The 14,536-nt window shown below is 40.4% G+C and overlaps 1 protein-coding gene and 1 long non-coding RNA gene across 3 annotated transcripts; one reads left to right on the top strand and one right to left on the bottom strand.

The window, feature by feature from the left end:
- The first annotated feature begins 735 nt into the window (after positions 1 to 735).
- On the top strand, positions 736 to 1,986 carry LOC123873585. Its single transcript, XR_006797711.1, has 2 exons — positions 736 to 894; positions 1,686 to 1,986. It is a non-coding gene; the product is annotated as an uncharacterized LOC123873585 (long non-coding RNA).
- An 812-nt stretch (positions 1,987 to 2,798) lies between these two features.
- On the bottom strand, positions 2,799 to 14,290 carry LOC123873558 (SWI/SNF-related matrix-associated actin-dependent regulator of chromatin subfamily A-like protein 1). 2 transcript variants are annotated; one of them, XM_045918427.1, is made up of 15 exons: positions 13,808 to 14,290; positions 13,594 to 13,709; positions 12,774 to 12,874; positions 12,455 to 12,589; positions 11,556 to 11,661; positions 11,001 to 11,084; positions 10,128 to 10,308; positions 9,511 to 9,661; positions 8,407 to 8,571; positions 7,926 to 8,079; positions 6,271 to 6,402; positions 4,772 to 4,897; positions 3,568 to 3,627; positions 3,272 to 3,407; positions 2,799 to 3,121 (listed from the first exon to the last, which is right to left on the bottom strand). In XM_045918427.1, exons 1-15 carry the CDS (start codon positions 14,175 to 14,177, stop codon positions 2,895 to 2,897), a joined length of 2,244 nt encoding a protein of 747 aa, XP_045774383.1. In that variant the 5' UTR covers positions 14,178 to 14,290; the 3' UTR covers positions 2,799 to 2,894. The 2 variants fall into 2 exon arrangements, with proteins under 2 accessions (XP_045774383.1, XP_045774382.1); XM_045918426.1 differs by having other exon boundaries at positions 2,799 to 3,407; positions 13,808 to 14,288.
- Between the last annotated feature and the right edge of the window lie 246 nt (positions 14,291 to 14,536).

Genomic DNA, 14,536 nt, shown 5'->3' with positions numbered 1-14,536 from the left:
TACTAAGCTATTACACTGATCGCGAACAATTTACTTTCATCCATTGAAAAGTTCTGTTCTCCATCTCCAAAGATATTCATCAGATTTTTTTTAATAAGAAAATAGCGAGCAAACGATCAGGCGGGTCACCTGATTACTGGTCTTTGATGTTAAATTATTACCGCCGCCCATGAACATGACAGCGCGGGTGTGTACGACTCACCTCATACCCGATTGCCATCTCGACCTGTCGCGAACTACAGTTACGATAGAATATCGAATTGAACGATCGTAATGATACACGTGGTACTGAACTATCTAATAATATAATTATTTTATTATACGTACTTACATACCTAACCAAAACATTGGTCTACTAATATTATAAATGCGAAAGTGTGTTAGTTTGTCCTTCAACGCCGCAACAGAGCAACGGATTGACGTAATTTTTTGCATGAATACCTACAGTTATCTAGAAACCTGTAGAGTGACATAGGTTACTTTTTATCCCAAAAAATTAAGGAGTTACTTACGCGGGACGGCATACATTATGTCGGTTACCGGAGAATTTTAGAGTTAGGTAACTACCTACCTATCACAGGATATTTTAAAAACCTAAATGCACGCGAAGTCGCTGGTACCATCTACCTTATTATTATTATCTTGTTAACTACTAATAAGTAATAACATAGCTCTATCAAGAACGACCCCGCCCCCGCCTGTAACAACATTAACGAAGAATAAACAATAGTCATTTATCCACCGGTCATATACAAAGCACCACCACGTCTTACGCCATCATTCCTAATTCCACACAACCTGAAGTGAGACTTCAAGTAACTATATCTAAGTATTGATAAAATCTTTTGCTGTTTGAAACCTATTGAAGGAGATTGAACATGATTTGCCGGTTTGGTAATAATTATTTTTTTTACTTGGGCCATCGCCAACAATTTATTAATTTATGTAAACTGATCATTTTACACCACAATTGTATATACCATACATATGTTACGAATGTTTTATGGATTAACTGTGTTTGGCTGACGGTGAATACAGAATTCTTCTTACCTAATATCATAACATACTTATATAACCCACATATACATAGATATTGTATTGTGATAATGTTCAGGCATTTAGAAGTTATTGTGGATTAAAGACTGCGTCATCCACAGGTCCTCCCGAGCGAGGGCTAGGGTTCAATTCTCTTTCCGCGTTCCCCATCCGCAACATCCCCCTCGCCCATCACCAAACTGGACCGGTGGTGCAGCCAATGATTGAATGGGTGATCAAACACTCTTCACCAACCACCCAACACAGCCACACCCTCCGCTCCTGGGGCTATGCCCCATAGGTGCGTCTACTGCGCCCTCTGCTCGGGACACTCAGAGGGACGCGAGGACAACACCCCCTCCCTGCCAGGTCAATTAGCCATGGCTAACAATATCTCATGAAGAGAAATTGCTAATCATGTTACCAGGGTAGCCAAGCGCTGCTATCTGTAATAGATTGATTTATTTTATGTCTCAAAGAAAGGGGATCAATCATTAAAAAAGGTGATCATTTAAATCTTTTACTTGCTATTTTTGAAGAAAAAAAAAAAAACCATTTTAATATATGCCATAAAGAAACCCCGAAAACATTACACTTATTTCCTTGAGCAGTCGTATAAACTCTTTATTGATATCTTTCTACGTTTACAGGAATAGTTTTCTTGCTTGTGGCCTGCGTGGTTATGACATCCGCTGCGCCAAGAGACAGGGGGTCTTGCACCAGGGGTTGCAGGTGCTTGCCTGAGTACGAGCCCGTATGCGGCAGCGATGGACGCACCTACGCGAGTAGGTATGTCATATTATGCGACATGGACAAACCGGAAAGCCTCCAAATAGCATACCAAGGCGAATGCAGACCGAAACGAGAGACCAATCTACAGTTTAATAATAATTTTAATGTTTAAAAAGTCGTATGTTGTTACCCTAAATTGTAAGTTGTATTTTTATTATATTTTAACTGCATATACATACTTACCTACCCGATAGCATCTATACTAATAAAATAAAATTGGAGTGTCTGTCTGTAATTTCGGAATAACTACCGCATATTAAGGTCATATGGTTATTTGAACGATACTATAACTGAATCACACGTTTTTAAAATTTTTGTCTGTCTGTCTGTCTGTCTATCTGTTTGAAAAGGCTAATCTTGGGAACGGCTGAACCGATTTTGACGGGATTTTCAGACAAGTAGAGAATTGACCAGGGAGTAACATAGGCTACTTTTTTAACCGACTTTCAAAAAGGGAGTTGCGTTTTCTACCTATGTACACCGAAATCTCCGAGATTTCTGAACCGATTTGCGTCATTTATTTTTTAATCGATAGAGGAACTTTGCGACATTGTTTCATAAAAAATTTGGATTCCAACTCCTCAATCCTGATGCTGCAAGGGATCTGACCAATCCACGCGGGCGAAGCTGCGGGCATCAGCTAGTATATATAATATATCAATAAGTTTAAGTAATGTTAAAAATTGTTCTGTGGACAAAAGTTTGAAAAGTTTTTCTACTATTCATTTATTTGTCACTCACCTTAACTATATCCATGCAAAACATACACGCAGATTCGTTTGTGATTGAAGGACAAATCAACAAAAATCACATTTTCGATTTTTATATCTGTGCCATCCCAGCATGCATTACTCGCATGCCACCTAGTGCGTTGATCGTACTATGTCAGCAACCTTCCCGCATACAACTGCACAAAATTTCAATTTAATCGAAAGAAAGATGCGCGAACGCATAGGTAATGAACAGACAGAGAGAGACATTATTTTTTATACTAACAAGAAATTCACTTTAACTACTGTTTTATAAGGAGATTTAAATAATATAAAAGAAATACAGAAAATTCAAAATCATAAATCTAAATTAGCTAAAAGATCGTCATCGTCATCGTATTCTTGAAACGATTTATCTAAATCCATGTCGTGTTCGAATGTTTGTGCATTTGTTCTAATGCTTGATTGGCCTTCTTTGTTGTTTGTTTCACAATGGCCATTTATCTCCGTGTTTTGTCTATAGCTTGATGCACATTGGTCATTTGTTATAGTTTTTGATCCAATATTTGCTCCACATTGGCCATATATTTGTGCGTTTTGCGTATTTATTCTGTTTGATTGGCCTTTGTAGTTTGTTCCGCATTGGCCATTTATTTTTGCGTTTTGTCCATAATTAGATGCACACTGGCCGTTTGTTATAGATTCTAATCCAATATTTATTCCACATTGGTCATGCATTTGTGTGTTTGTATCGGTTTGTATTCTCTCGACAGGTAATGGTACTTTACGAATATTTGTCCCAGGGATATAATCGTTTTTGTTTTTGACACTTATAGGCGATAAGTACTGTGTTATAGAGTTATTGCTCTCCTGAAAAAAATTGATCATTTAAAGTCAAGGATTTGAATAATACTAGTGGATTATTGAAAGAGGGATAGCAATACATTTGAACCTGTCATTTTAGTTTAGGTTAGAGATTGTGAGCAACAGATTTAGAAGGTGTATGTAAGTATTAAAATATGGTAAATACCTGATGCTTCATGGTGGTATCTTCAAATGTATCGCCGCTAAGACCGACGTTGTTTAGAACCTGCAAAATATTTACACGTGGGTTATGGAAAAAATTACGACAGTTAATAGTCAAACAAAAGGGTTTTAAATATCTTAGTATGGAGCCTGGCCTACCTGTGTAGGTAGACCAGGAAAATGTGTCCGCCATTTTCGTTTTTTTTAAAAATAGCTGCCGCGAATAAAACTTGTATTAATTAATAGCTAACATCAATTACAAACATGTACCTATTGTATGAGACAAAATTTTCCAAAGTGTCACGTTTCTGAGATATAAGCTGTAACGTGGTGAAGCAGTCGATGGTTCGTCGGCTACTCCGCCACGTACATTGATTAGGATTTTCCCTATCTAGGTTTTGGGGAACGGGAGTTTCTAGGAATGAAACGCGGATTTCTATCTAACGTGCTTGTTTATTTACAACCTTAACCTATTTTGATACAGACTAGTCTTATTTACACTAGTTATCGAACACGCGGGTGTATCGGCACGGCGATCCGAAATGCTACAGTACGGAACCTACAGCCCTTCTTGCGGTGCGGAACTCTAACGAGTCACGGGACTCTAATCAACGGACGACCGAGGGCGGGTGTCGCGCGCGCGAGGGGAGAGACGGCGGAGCTGGTTACGGGGCAACGGGTTGCCGCGTACTCCAACACCTCCAGCGTCTATCCTGTGGTTGCGTCTGCCCGAGTTCCCACGAGCCGACAGCAGTGTCCACAGAACGACTGACTGCAGTCGGCGGCCGCGGGCGTTATATACCCGCCCGCGGGTGTCGGTCGGCGGGAGGGCGGCGCGGTGGCGTCGACGGATCATGCATTCGCTGCGTGGCTGGAATTTTCCATCATATCTCGTCGGTGCGGGTACTTCGTGCTTGCTTCGCTACAAAACTATCATAGTTGTACTGGTGGCTAGACTATTGATGACGTCACTAATACAACTTTGGTAGCTAACCTATATCTAGAAACATGACGCTTTGGAAAAATTTGTCTTATAGAATACTTATTTGTATTGATGCAAGCTATTGATTAATAATTCAATAATGCCCTTTGACGATCTCCTAGTAGTAAAGCACTGTGGTTTATAAGTGGAACGACTAGAGTTAGATTCCTGACGTGGGGAATGGGGACTTGAGGGATTTGCAGTTTTGCTACAAGTTGTTACTCACGTTGAGTTTGTCCTGCAACATCGGCCACATGAAGTCGTCGGCGGTTCCTCTGGCCAACAGGTAGCGTACGCACACGCCGCCCGAGCGCCCGATGCGGTGCGCGCGAGACTCCGCCTGAGTCAGAATCTACAAACACAATAACATCATTGAGATCAACGTCACACTAATATTATAAAGGAGAAAGTTTGTGTGTGTGTGTGTGTGTGTGTGTGTGTGTGTGTGTGTGTGTGTGTGTGTGTGTGTGTGTGTGTGTATGTTTGTTACTCCTTCACGCAAAAACTACCGGATGGATTGGGCTGAAATTTAGAATGGAGATAGATTATACCCTGGATTAGCACATAGGCTACTTTTTATTCCGGAAAATCAAAGAGTTCCCACGGGAATTTTAAAAACCTACATCCACGCGAACGAAGTCGCGGGTATCAGCTAGTAGTATCTATATGTTAAGTTAATTCGGGACTCTAGTGCAACCCAGACAGCTGCGGGCTACGGAGCCCAGCCACCAGGCGATGTGTGGAGCACTATGGGGTTTTAGTCATTAAGTCTCTGGGCGAAGTGGTATCCATGAGGATTTTTCCACGAAAAAAAGGTATTAAACAATCTCCGTTCCAAAGGATCATAGGCAAAGATGTAGAACCCTGGACCCAACTGTGTTAAAACCTATGCCATATGAAAGCATTTATACTACAATTTATTTCAATTATGGGCGGCCAAGCCAAAATCGAGCGCTAAAATGATGATTTGCTACATTTTCAAAACTGAGAAAGCATTAGGTAGGTAATACTACTAGAAGCCAGAAAATGCACCAAACCACCATGTTTGCGCTTGATTTTCGTTTAGCCGCTATTTGGGCCGACTTGGCTCAACCAATTGCGAAGCTGATAAGTTAATGGACAGGGTACATTGTTCGAAGAATCGATAGACATAAATGGCATGGTGACCTTGCGTCAGAAAGCGCAGCGTTTTGGTAAACCTCTTAAGTAGAGAGAGGGCATCAAACGAGTCGTAGGGAGCCGCTGCATTCAGACAGTGTTAGACCGCGAAATGAGGAAGTCCAAGACAAGAGTCCTATATCCAGTAGAGGAGGTCTATTGGTTGACCACGGCGAGTTGGCTAGCCGAGGATGGCTTTAAATAAATACAAGGAACCAAAAGCTTATTTTGCTATAATCCGCCAAACCAAAGAAATCCGTATGGTGCAACATGCAGCATGCGACATGCAACGCCCGCCCTCCCACTGATAAACACTTACTTTGAGTGGTGTTGGGATTGTGTGGTGCTGCGTGGTGGTGGTCCGTGTGGCTTCCTTGGTGGCTGGCTTTTCCTGCATGTTTATCAGTGGGAGGGCGGGCGGTGCATGTCGCATGCTGCATATTGCACCATACGGATTTCTTTAGTTTGGCGGATTATAACAAAATAAGCTTTTGGTTCCTTGTATATCATGGACTTCCGCAAAATAACGCCTGCTTCTATACTACATTCTAAATAAATAAATCTCACCCCTGGGTTCCAGTGCAGTTCAGCAAATAACACCATATCCGCCGCAGTGAGGGTCAGACCTGAGTTGGCGGCGGTGATGGACAAAACTGCGCAACGACAATTCGTCGTGTATTGGAATTTGTCGACCAGTTCCTATAACAAGTGTAAATTAAAAATTTATAACACCCCCGACAAGTGAAGGTTACAGTAACTAGAAAAGACCGAAAAGACCTGATAACTTTCAAACGGCTGAACTGATTTTCTTGGACTATTCCGCGCCTACGAGCCAAAGTATCTGAGTTTTCCAAAACATCATTTTCAAATAAATAATTATGTATCAAGGCAACGTCCATCTTGACAGCTTGACATATTTTGTCAATTGACATAATATTATGAACCTAACGGTTATGTAACCTTCTTTTCTACAAGAAAACTAGAAAAGAGCTGATAACTCTTAAACGGCTGCATCAATTTTTTTTGGATTATAGCTAAGAACTCTCGATCAAGCCACATTTCAAACAAAAAAAAGTAAATTAAAATCGGTTCATTCGTTTAGGCGCTACGATGCCACAGACAGATACACAGATACACAGACATACAGATACACAGATACACACGTCAAACTTATAACACCCCTCTTTTTGGGTCGGGGGTTAAAAATAGCGTCGTATTACATAACTCGTTTTTGGGGGAATTATTTTGACGAAAATCGGGAACTTGTGGCCACTCTCCTTTATGAGCTGTTTGACGTATTGAAATGTTCGATGTATTAATACATACTTAGTTACAAAAAGAGTCGGCGATGTACAGTCTACAACTCTACACGATAGATACTGTTTAGAGCTAGAAAATGTCGCTATTTAATTAAACATCTTTGCAGATTTAGCCTTGACTTCGTTTGTGGTGGCGTTTTCTGGCACGCGTGTTGTGCCTTTTTGGAGTGTTTTTTTGTTAAAAGTGGATGGTTTTTGTGTTCTGCTGGTGTTTATTGGTGGTGGAACCGACTGGGAAGCGCTCTAAAGGGGCGCCGCGTGTATGTCGGCGGGCGCTGGCACAGACGAGGTCCATACATATACATGTAGTTTCCGTAACTTGTAAATAACTACAAACTTGACATTGGCTAATCAGTGTACAGCCGGACGAAAGACGAAAGATTTAGCCTTCTACATATTATAATGCCTGTAAGTTTCTATTAAGTATTTTGTGGCATAATATGACTCAATTTTTTTCGAAAAAAAAAATTTTTTTTTGGCGAAAAAGGAACTTGTGGCCACTCTCCTATTGAGCTGTTTGATATATTGACTGAGGTGATGACGTCACTCACGGCTCGTATCCGCGGCGGCGTGGAGCCCACGATGCAAATATAGCAGGTGCCGGTCTCGTCCAGCGCGTTGCAGATCGCATCGATCATGCTGCGATGGTGGGCGAATATCAAAAACTTGTGGCCACTCTCCTTTATGAGCTGTTTGATATATTGACTGAGGTGATGACGTCACTCACGGCTCGTATCCGCGGCGGCGTGGAGCCCACGATGCAAATATAGCAGGTGCCGGTCTCGTCCAGCGCGTTGCAGATCGCATCGATCATGCTGCGATGGTGGGCGAATATCAAAAACTTGTGGCCACTCTCCTTTATGAGCTGTTTGATATATTGACTGAGGTGATGACGTCACTCACGGCTCGTATCCGCGGCGGCGTGGAGCCCACGATGCAAATATAGCAGGTGCCGGTGTCGTCCAGCGCGTTGCAGATCGCATCGATCATGCTGCGATGGTGGGCGAATATCAAAAACTTGTGGTCGCTCTCCTTTATGAGCTGTTTGATGTATTTACTGAGGACAAGAGAGAAATTCTCGAATATTCTGCCTTAGAAAGTGTCTCCACATACTGACACTTTAGTCAAATTTTTAACTTCATTAAAAGTAACTAACATTTTGTGTTTCAGAATTTTTTGAGAAAAATAAAAATTATTGGGGCAAAAACAATCATATGAATTACTGACTCAGTACAATGAGAATCTATTGAAAGAATAAACACACATACACACACGTACGCACGTGCGCACGCAAGCAAAAGGCAAGGTCAAATTATAAAACTGATCTGAAATAAATAAATTTCAATATCAATATATCCTCAGTTAATAATAAAATGAAACTCACCTAATAGCTGGTATCTTGACTTTGGCGGATTCGCTGAAGTACGTGATGAGCGCAGCGTGCCTGTCTGCACACTTGGTGCTCTTGTAGTTCTCCGCCATCTGCGACAAGCCTTGCTGCTCCTCCTGAGAGAACTGAAGCAGCGAGTGGTCCAGTAACACTGACTCCCTACAACCAACATATTATACAGGGTGTAAGTACAAAACTAGCAAATACGAAGATAGATCACACTAATATTATAAAGGCGAAAGTTTGTATGTGTGTGTGTGTGTGTGTGTGTGTGTGTGTGTGTGTGTGTGTGTGTGTGTGTGTGTGTGTGTGTGTGTGTGTGTGTGTGTGTGTGTGTGTGTGTGTGTGTGTGTGTGTGTGTGTGTGTGTGTGTGTGTGTATGTTTGTTACTCCTTCACGCAAAAATGGACGGATTGGGCTGAAATTTAGAATGGAGATAGATTATACTCTGGATTAGCACATAGGCTACTTTTTATCCCGGAAAAATCAAAGAGTTCCCACGGGATTTCGAAAAATCTAAATCCACGCGGGCGAAGTCGCGGGCATCGGCTAGTAGATAGATAAAAACTTTATTGCACACAAAACATGAAATAATCAACACAAAAGGAAGAAACAGAAAAAACTAGAAACAATTGTATGCAAAGGCGGCCTTATTGCTCAGAGCAATCTCCACCAGGCAACCACCAGCTGCCACCACCTGCACCAGGAATAGTTCTGATGATTACTAATAAGATGCCACAAAAAACCCTGATTAAGTGCGAGTCAGACTCGCAAATGAAGGGTTCCGCACCATTGTACAAGAAATCTTAAAGCAGTATAATAAAAATTTGCAAGTTAATGGCAGACAGCACCTTATTAGCGTGATTTAGTAAACTAACACAAATCTTTAATTTTTTGTGATGTAACCACAAATTCACTGTGTTCAGATTTTTTCCTTGATTTGTGCTATATATACCTCTCTTTCATGATTCTAGGGTTTGGTTTCTTCCTATTGGCTTTGACTCCTCTGAATTGACAGACACGACAGATAATGAACTGATCCTATGAGGGTTCCTTTTTCCTTTTGAGTAATGGAACTCTAAATACAATAATTTTCACCTAGTCTTTTCCTCCAATGTGGTAAGCACTTGCTCCTTAGTTCTTCGGATGAGGAACCGCTTCTGCAGTATAATCTGCAGCTCTGTCAGGTTGGATTGGCCAGACATGTCCCAACCGAAGTGTGTTTGCTTCCCTGCGCAATACCTTTTGCCTACAAAAAAATACACAGCTACAGTTCTCTCTATGAAAGTCTAGAAGTATCGTTTTAACGTTTTGGCGGCTCGTGCTATTTTATTATCTTATCACCAGTACCAATTTGCACTGAGCCTTATACGACTTGAGGTAATGAGATTCGTCTTAATGAACACATTAGAAACGCTACAAGATAACGAGGATGTAAGGGTAGCAGGTGATTGACCTAACAGTAGGAAGATCTTCCTCCAAATGGGTATCATGCTTGGTGCCCAGCTGATCCAACCGTTGTATCTTGAAACTTGTACCTAAGGCTTCTGAGGTTACCACTACGTTTCGTGATTCAGGCTTCATAGTAAGTAATCGAAGATATGTGCGCTGCCATCTAGTAACATCGTTGTAAGTTAGGGCGGATACAAGATTCAAATAGCGATAACTAGAGTCTGTAGGTGGAAATCTAGACTGATACAGGGTTGATAACCTACCATATTCAGTGTAGTTGGTAAACAGCTTTGGTTCTATGAGCGCTAGTTGCGTGTAGAGCTCCGCGGGGCGGCTGAGCGCGGGCGTGCCGCTCAGCAGCACGCAGCGCGCACATTGCCGCGCGATGCGCACCAGCGCTGATGTGCACTGAGCCTTGTGCGACTTGAGGTAGTGAGACTCGTCCTAACCAACAAGAACGATAATAAATAATTGAAGAGTACAGAAACATTTCTTTTTTTATTCAGATATAGTTAGCTCTTGACTACAATCTCATCCGCTGGTAAGTGATGATGCAATCTAAGATGGAAGCTGGCTAGCCTGGAAGGGGTATGGCAGTTTTTATCAAACCCATCCCATTTGGTTTTTACAAGGCATAGTACCGGGGCCGCAGAAATTGCTTGGCGTCACGGCTTTGCCGGTATAGGATGGTAACTGCTAACTAGCCACGGCCGAAGCCTTCCACCAGACCAGATCAGTGAAAATTTAGAAATCATAAAATTCCTAATAAAACAAGGAATTTTACAAAAACAGAATGTGGTCATGGTCAACATCTAGTCATAGACATTTATTCTTCATAATCATAGAGATAGTATATAAACAATAATACGTCCATGTTCATAATATACATTCTACGTCGATGACAATAATTCAAATTCATTTTTTTATAATAACGTCACAATTTTTCTTAGAAATAAGTCTACAATAAAATAAACATTAAATCAATTTCGTCTAATGTCAAAATCATCCACTCATATGGACCTTTTGTGCTCAAGTTTTCTGATATAAACCGCTAAGATGTGGCTCTTTCGGTATTAAAATATAATTTTTTTAAATGAAAATAATACATAATATGAGTATTTTATAGACTTACTTACAATAATAAGAACGCCAAACTTCTTGCTCTTCAGTAAGTCTGTATGCATACTGGTGATCTTGTAGCTCACTATTACCACCTGGCTCTAAAATATACAGTAACAGTTGCAGTATTTTCGAAAATTTTAGTTAGGCTTAAATAAGCTTTTAATTAATATGCTCGATTTTAGACAGCAAAAATCTGCCGATTTTAGACAGCAAAAATCTGCCTTTCTCACAGATTTTAATTATTTTAAATCAAATTCAAATTCATTTATTTCATGTAGGCCAACTAGTGTCTTTACTATGCCTCTACCCAGGTCTTTCTGAAAATATAGGGGACTAGCCGATGCCCGCGACTTCGCCCGAGTGGATTTAGGTTTTTCGAAATCCTGTGGGAACTTGTTGATTTTCCAGGATAAAAAGTAGCCTATATGCTAATCCAGGATATTATCTATTTCCATTCCAAATTTCAGCCAAATCCGTCAGGTAGTTTTTGCGTGAAGGAGTAACAAACACACACATACACACAAACTTTCGCCTTTATAATATTAGTGTGAAGTGTAATAGTGTGATACCTGTTTGTCAGCGACCAACTGGCTGTCCTTGCTGGTGGTGAGAGTGACCACATCCATCGCTGGCACGGATGGTAACAGCTCACGGATCTTACTCTGCCAGGTCTCTCTGAAATTAGTCATTGTCTTTTACTCCCCTTGAAAATCTAAATATATAAATAGAAAAGGTGACTGACTGATCTATCAACGAACAGCTAATACTACTGGATGGATCGGACTGAAATTTGGCATGCAGATAACTATTATCATGTAGAATCTGCTAAAAAAAGAATTTTTGAAAATCCCACCCCTAAGTGGGGTAAGTCCACGCGGACGAAGTTTCGGGTATAAGCTAGCATAATACAATTTCATCATCATAATCAGCCTGTAGACATCCACTGCTGGTTTCCCAATGAGCGTCACACTGACACCCAGCCTTCTTCATCACACCACATACTCCCCAACACGCCCTTTATGACCAGCCGCATATTACCAGAAACTAGCCGATGTCCGCGACTTCGCCCGCGTGGATTTAGGTTTTTCGAAATCCCGTGGGAACTCTTTGATTTTCCGGGATAAAAAGTAGCCTTTGTGCTAATCCAGGGTATTATCTATCTCCATTCCAAATTTCAGCCAAATCCGTCTAATAGTTTTTGCGTGAAGTGCTCAAACATTTTGTTACTAAACCTCGTCAACACACCATAGACTGTCAGAATCTTGCTGGATTGGATGATGATGTTTACAGAGTGAGAGGGACAGATGATTTTGTGAGAATGTCTGATAATAATAAATGGCCTTTACATATTGTCTTTACATTGTCGGTTCATCATGCTGGAGTTATCAGAGCCTGGAATGTCTTGCCCAGCCCTATATCGTCCGTGATCATACAACGTCCGCGGCGCGCTATGTGGAACCTGTTGTACCTCATAGATGATGTGGTGACGATGAGCATCGGCCAGTTGTGGCTGTAGTAGCTAGCGATGGCCAGAGCCTGGAATGTCTTGCCCAGCCCCATATCGTCCGCGATCATGCAACGCCCACGGCGCGCTATGCCAAACCTGTAGAAAATTTATACAATAATATTATCCTCAAGTGCTATAATTAATAATATCACATGTGAAAGCTAGTATCAAATAAATAAATAAGTAAACCATTTTGGACAATGTCACATCAGATTCAGAATTATAGTTGAAACATCTTGAAATCAATTTTAAATACTACGTCTAACTCCAATAAACATACCTTACCCCTTCTTCTTGGAAAGGCATCAGTTTGTTTCTAAGGGTCTTCTCTATTGGCGATAGATCAACAGTATTGGGGTCTATTAAGGGCTCTTTTAGAATCTGTAAAGAATATAAGAATATCATAGGCAATATGTAAAACCCCAAGTGGTGAATTTCCAAGTTTAAGATCTGTCCCTAATATCATATTTTCAACATTTATTATTCACTTTTCTTTGCTAGATATAGCTCCTAAAAGATAAGCTAGTTTTTGAGGCAGAGTTAAACTTGTCTTAGATGCTCAATTTTATTATATCATCTAATTAGAATGCCAAATGCATTAAAATTAACAGACATATGTGGCACATTACATAATACTATACTAGTTTTTGTCAATAACATCATCTTTTTTAGGGTTCCATACCTCAAAAGTAAAAACAGAACTTTGTTGTCTGTCTGTCTGTCAAGAAAACCTATGGGGTACTTCTCGTTGACCTAGAATCATGAAATTTGGTAGGTAGGTAGGTCTTATAGCACTAGTAAAGAAAAAAATCCGAAAACTGAACCGAAACTGGTTATATCACAAAAAAAAATTAAAATGTGTTCATGAACAAATAATAATTATTATTTTCAATTTTTAAAGTAAGATAACTACACCAAGTGGGGTATCATATGAAAGGACTTTTATTTATTTTTATGCACAGTAGTTTTTGATTTATTGTGCAAAATTGGAAAAAAATATCCAAGTATGGAACCCTCTGTGCGATAGTCTGACTCACACTTGGCCGGTTTTTTTAAATAAAAAGTATGGATGCTGTGCCTATAAATAATTATTGTTTAACCTTTAAAACATATGGTGGAAGTGGGCCTAGGACAATATAGGGGGCCAGTGGTGCAACTTTGGACATTAGGTCTTGGTAATCGTCAATTGAGAAATTCCATAACTTTGATTTTGAATCTGAAACAAATAATTATAAGGCAACTTTAAATATTTCCATCAAAATTAAAACATTAGACAGGCAGTACCGATTATAGCATGGATTCTAAATATCTTACCGTAATTCCTAGAAGGTATACTCTTAAAAATATTAATAAGAGGTGTACAGAACTCTGATGGATTCACTTCAAACCTGTGTTCTGAAATCAGGTATACTGTCCCACTCACGACTTTACTTACAGGCACTGAATTTTCAGCCTGTTTACTGCTTTCGGGTTTCGCATATGGATGAAATGTATTAGGACTATGGGATCCAATAGTGGATTTCACAGGCCCTATGTTACTGCTTTGAGATGTAAACATCCATTCCGTTGATCTTCGCGACTGGATGTCGACCTTGTGAATAATGTTTTCGCTGGTCAACTTGCTCTGTCGCTTTTGTAGAGCAGCTAAACGCTTCCTCTCAATTTCTTCTTTACTGCATGCCATATTAAAAATCTTTCATTGTTTCACAGCAGTTTCACAGTTCACACATCAACACATTCCTTGAGGAATTTTAAAAATTGTTAAAAATATTTTGACCACAGATAACGATAAAAATCTTGACATTGACATTCACAGATGCAAATGACCTTTTTTTTTTTTTTTTTGGACTTCGTCTGTGATGGCGTTTGCTGGCGCGCGTGCTGTGCTTGTTTGGAGTGTTTTTTTTGTTTGTTAAGAGTGGCTGGTTTTTGTGTTAGTTGGTGTTTTTTGGTGGTGGAACTGACTGGGAGGCGCTCTGAAGGGGCGCCGCGCGTGTGTCGGCGGGCGCCGGCACAGACGGAGTCCATACTTGTATAAATTCA

Source organism: Maniola jurtina, chromosome 17 (assembly GCF_905333055.1).
Source record: "Maniola jurtina chromosome 17, ilManJurt1.1, whole genome shotgun sequence".
Lineage (NCBI taxonomy): Eukaryota > Metazoa > Arthropoda > Insecta > Lepidoptera > Nymphalidae > Maniola > Maniola jurtina.
The sequence above is the reverse complement of the archived record's forward strand: the minus strand, read 5'-3'. Positions and strand labels throughout refer to the sequence as shown.

Excerpts from the sequence above, each read along its gene's own strand:
- LOC123873558 (XM_045918426.1), bottom strand. The coding sequence starts at position 14,177 with ATGGCATGCAGTAAAGAAGAAATTGAGAGGAAGCGTTTAGCTGCTCTA. Across the intron at positions 11,662-12,454 it reads GTCACCACATCATCTATGAG|AGAGACCTGGCAGAGTAAGA; the intron begins GTACAACAGGTT and ends GACTAATTTCAG. Across the intron at positions 11,085-11,555 it reads AGTTGGTCGCTGACAAACAG|AGCCAGGTGGTAATAGTGAG; the intron begins GTATCACACTAT and ends TGTATATTTTAG.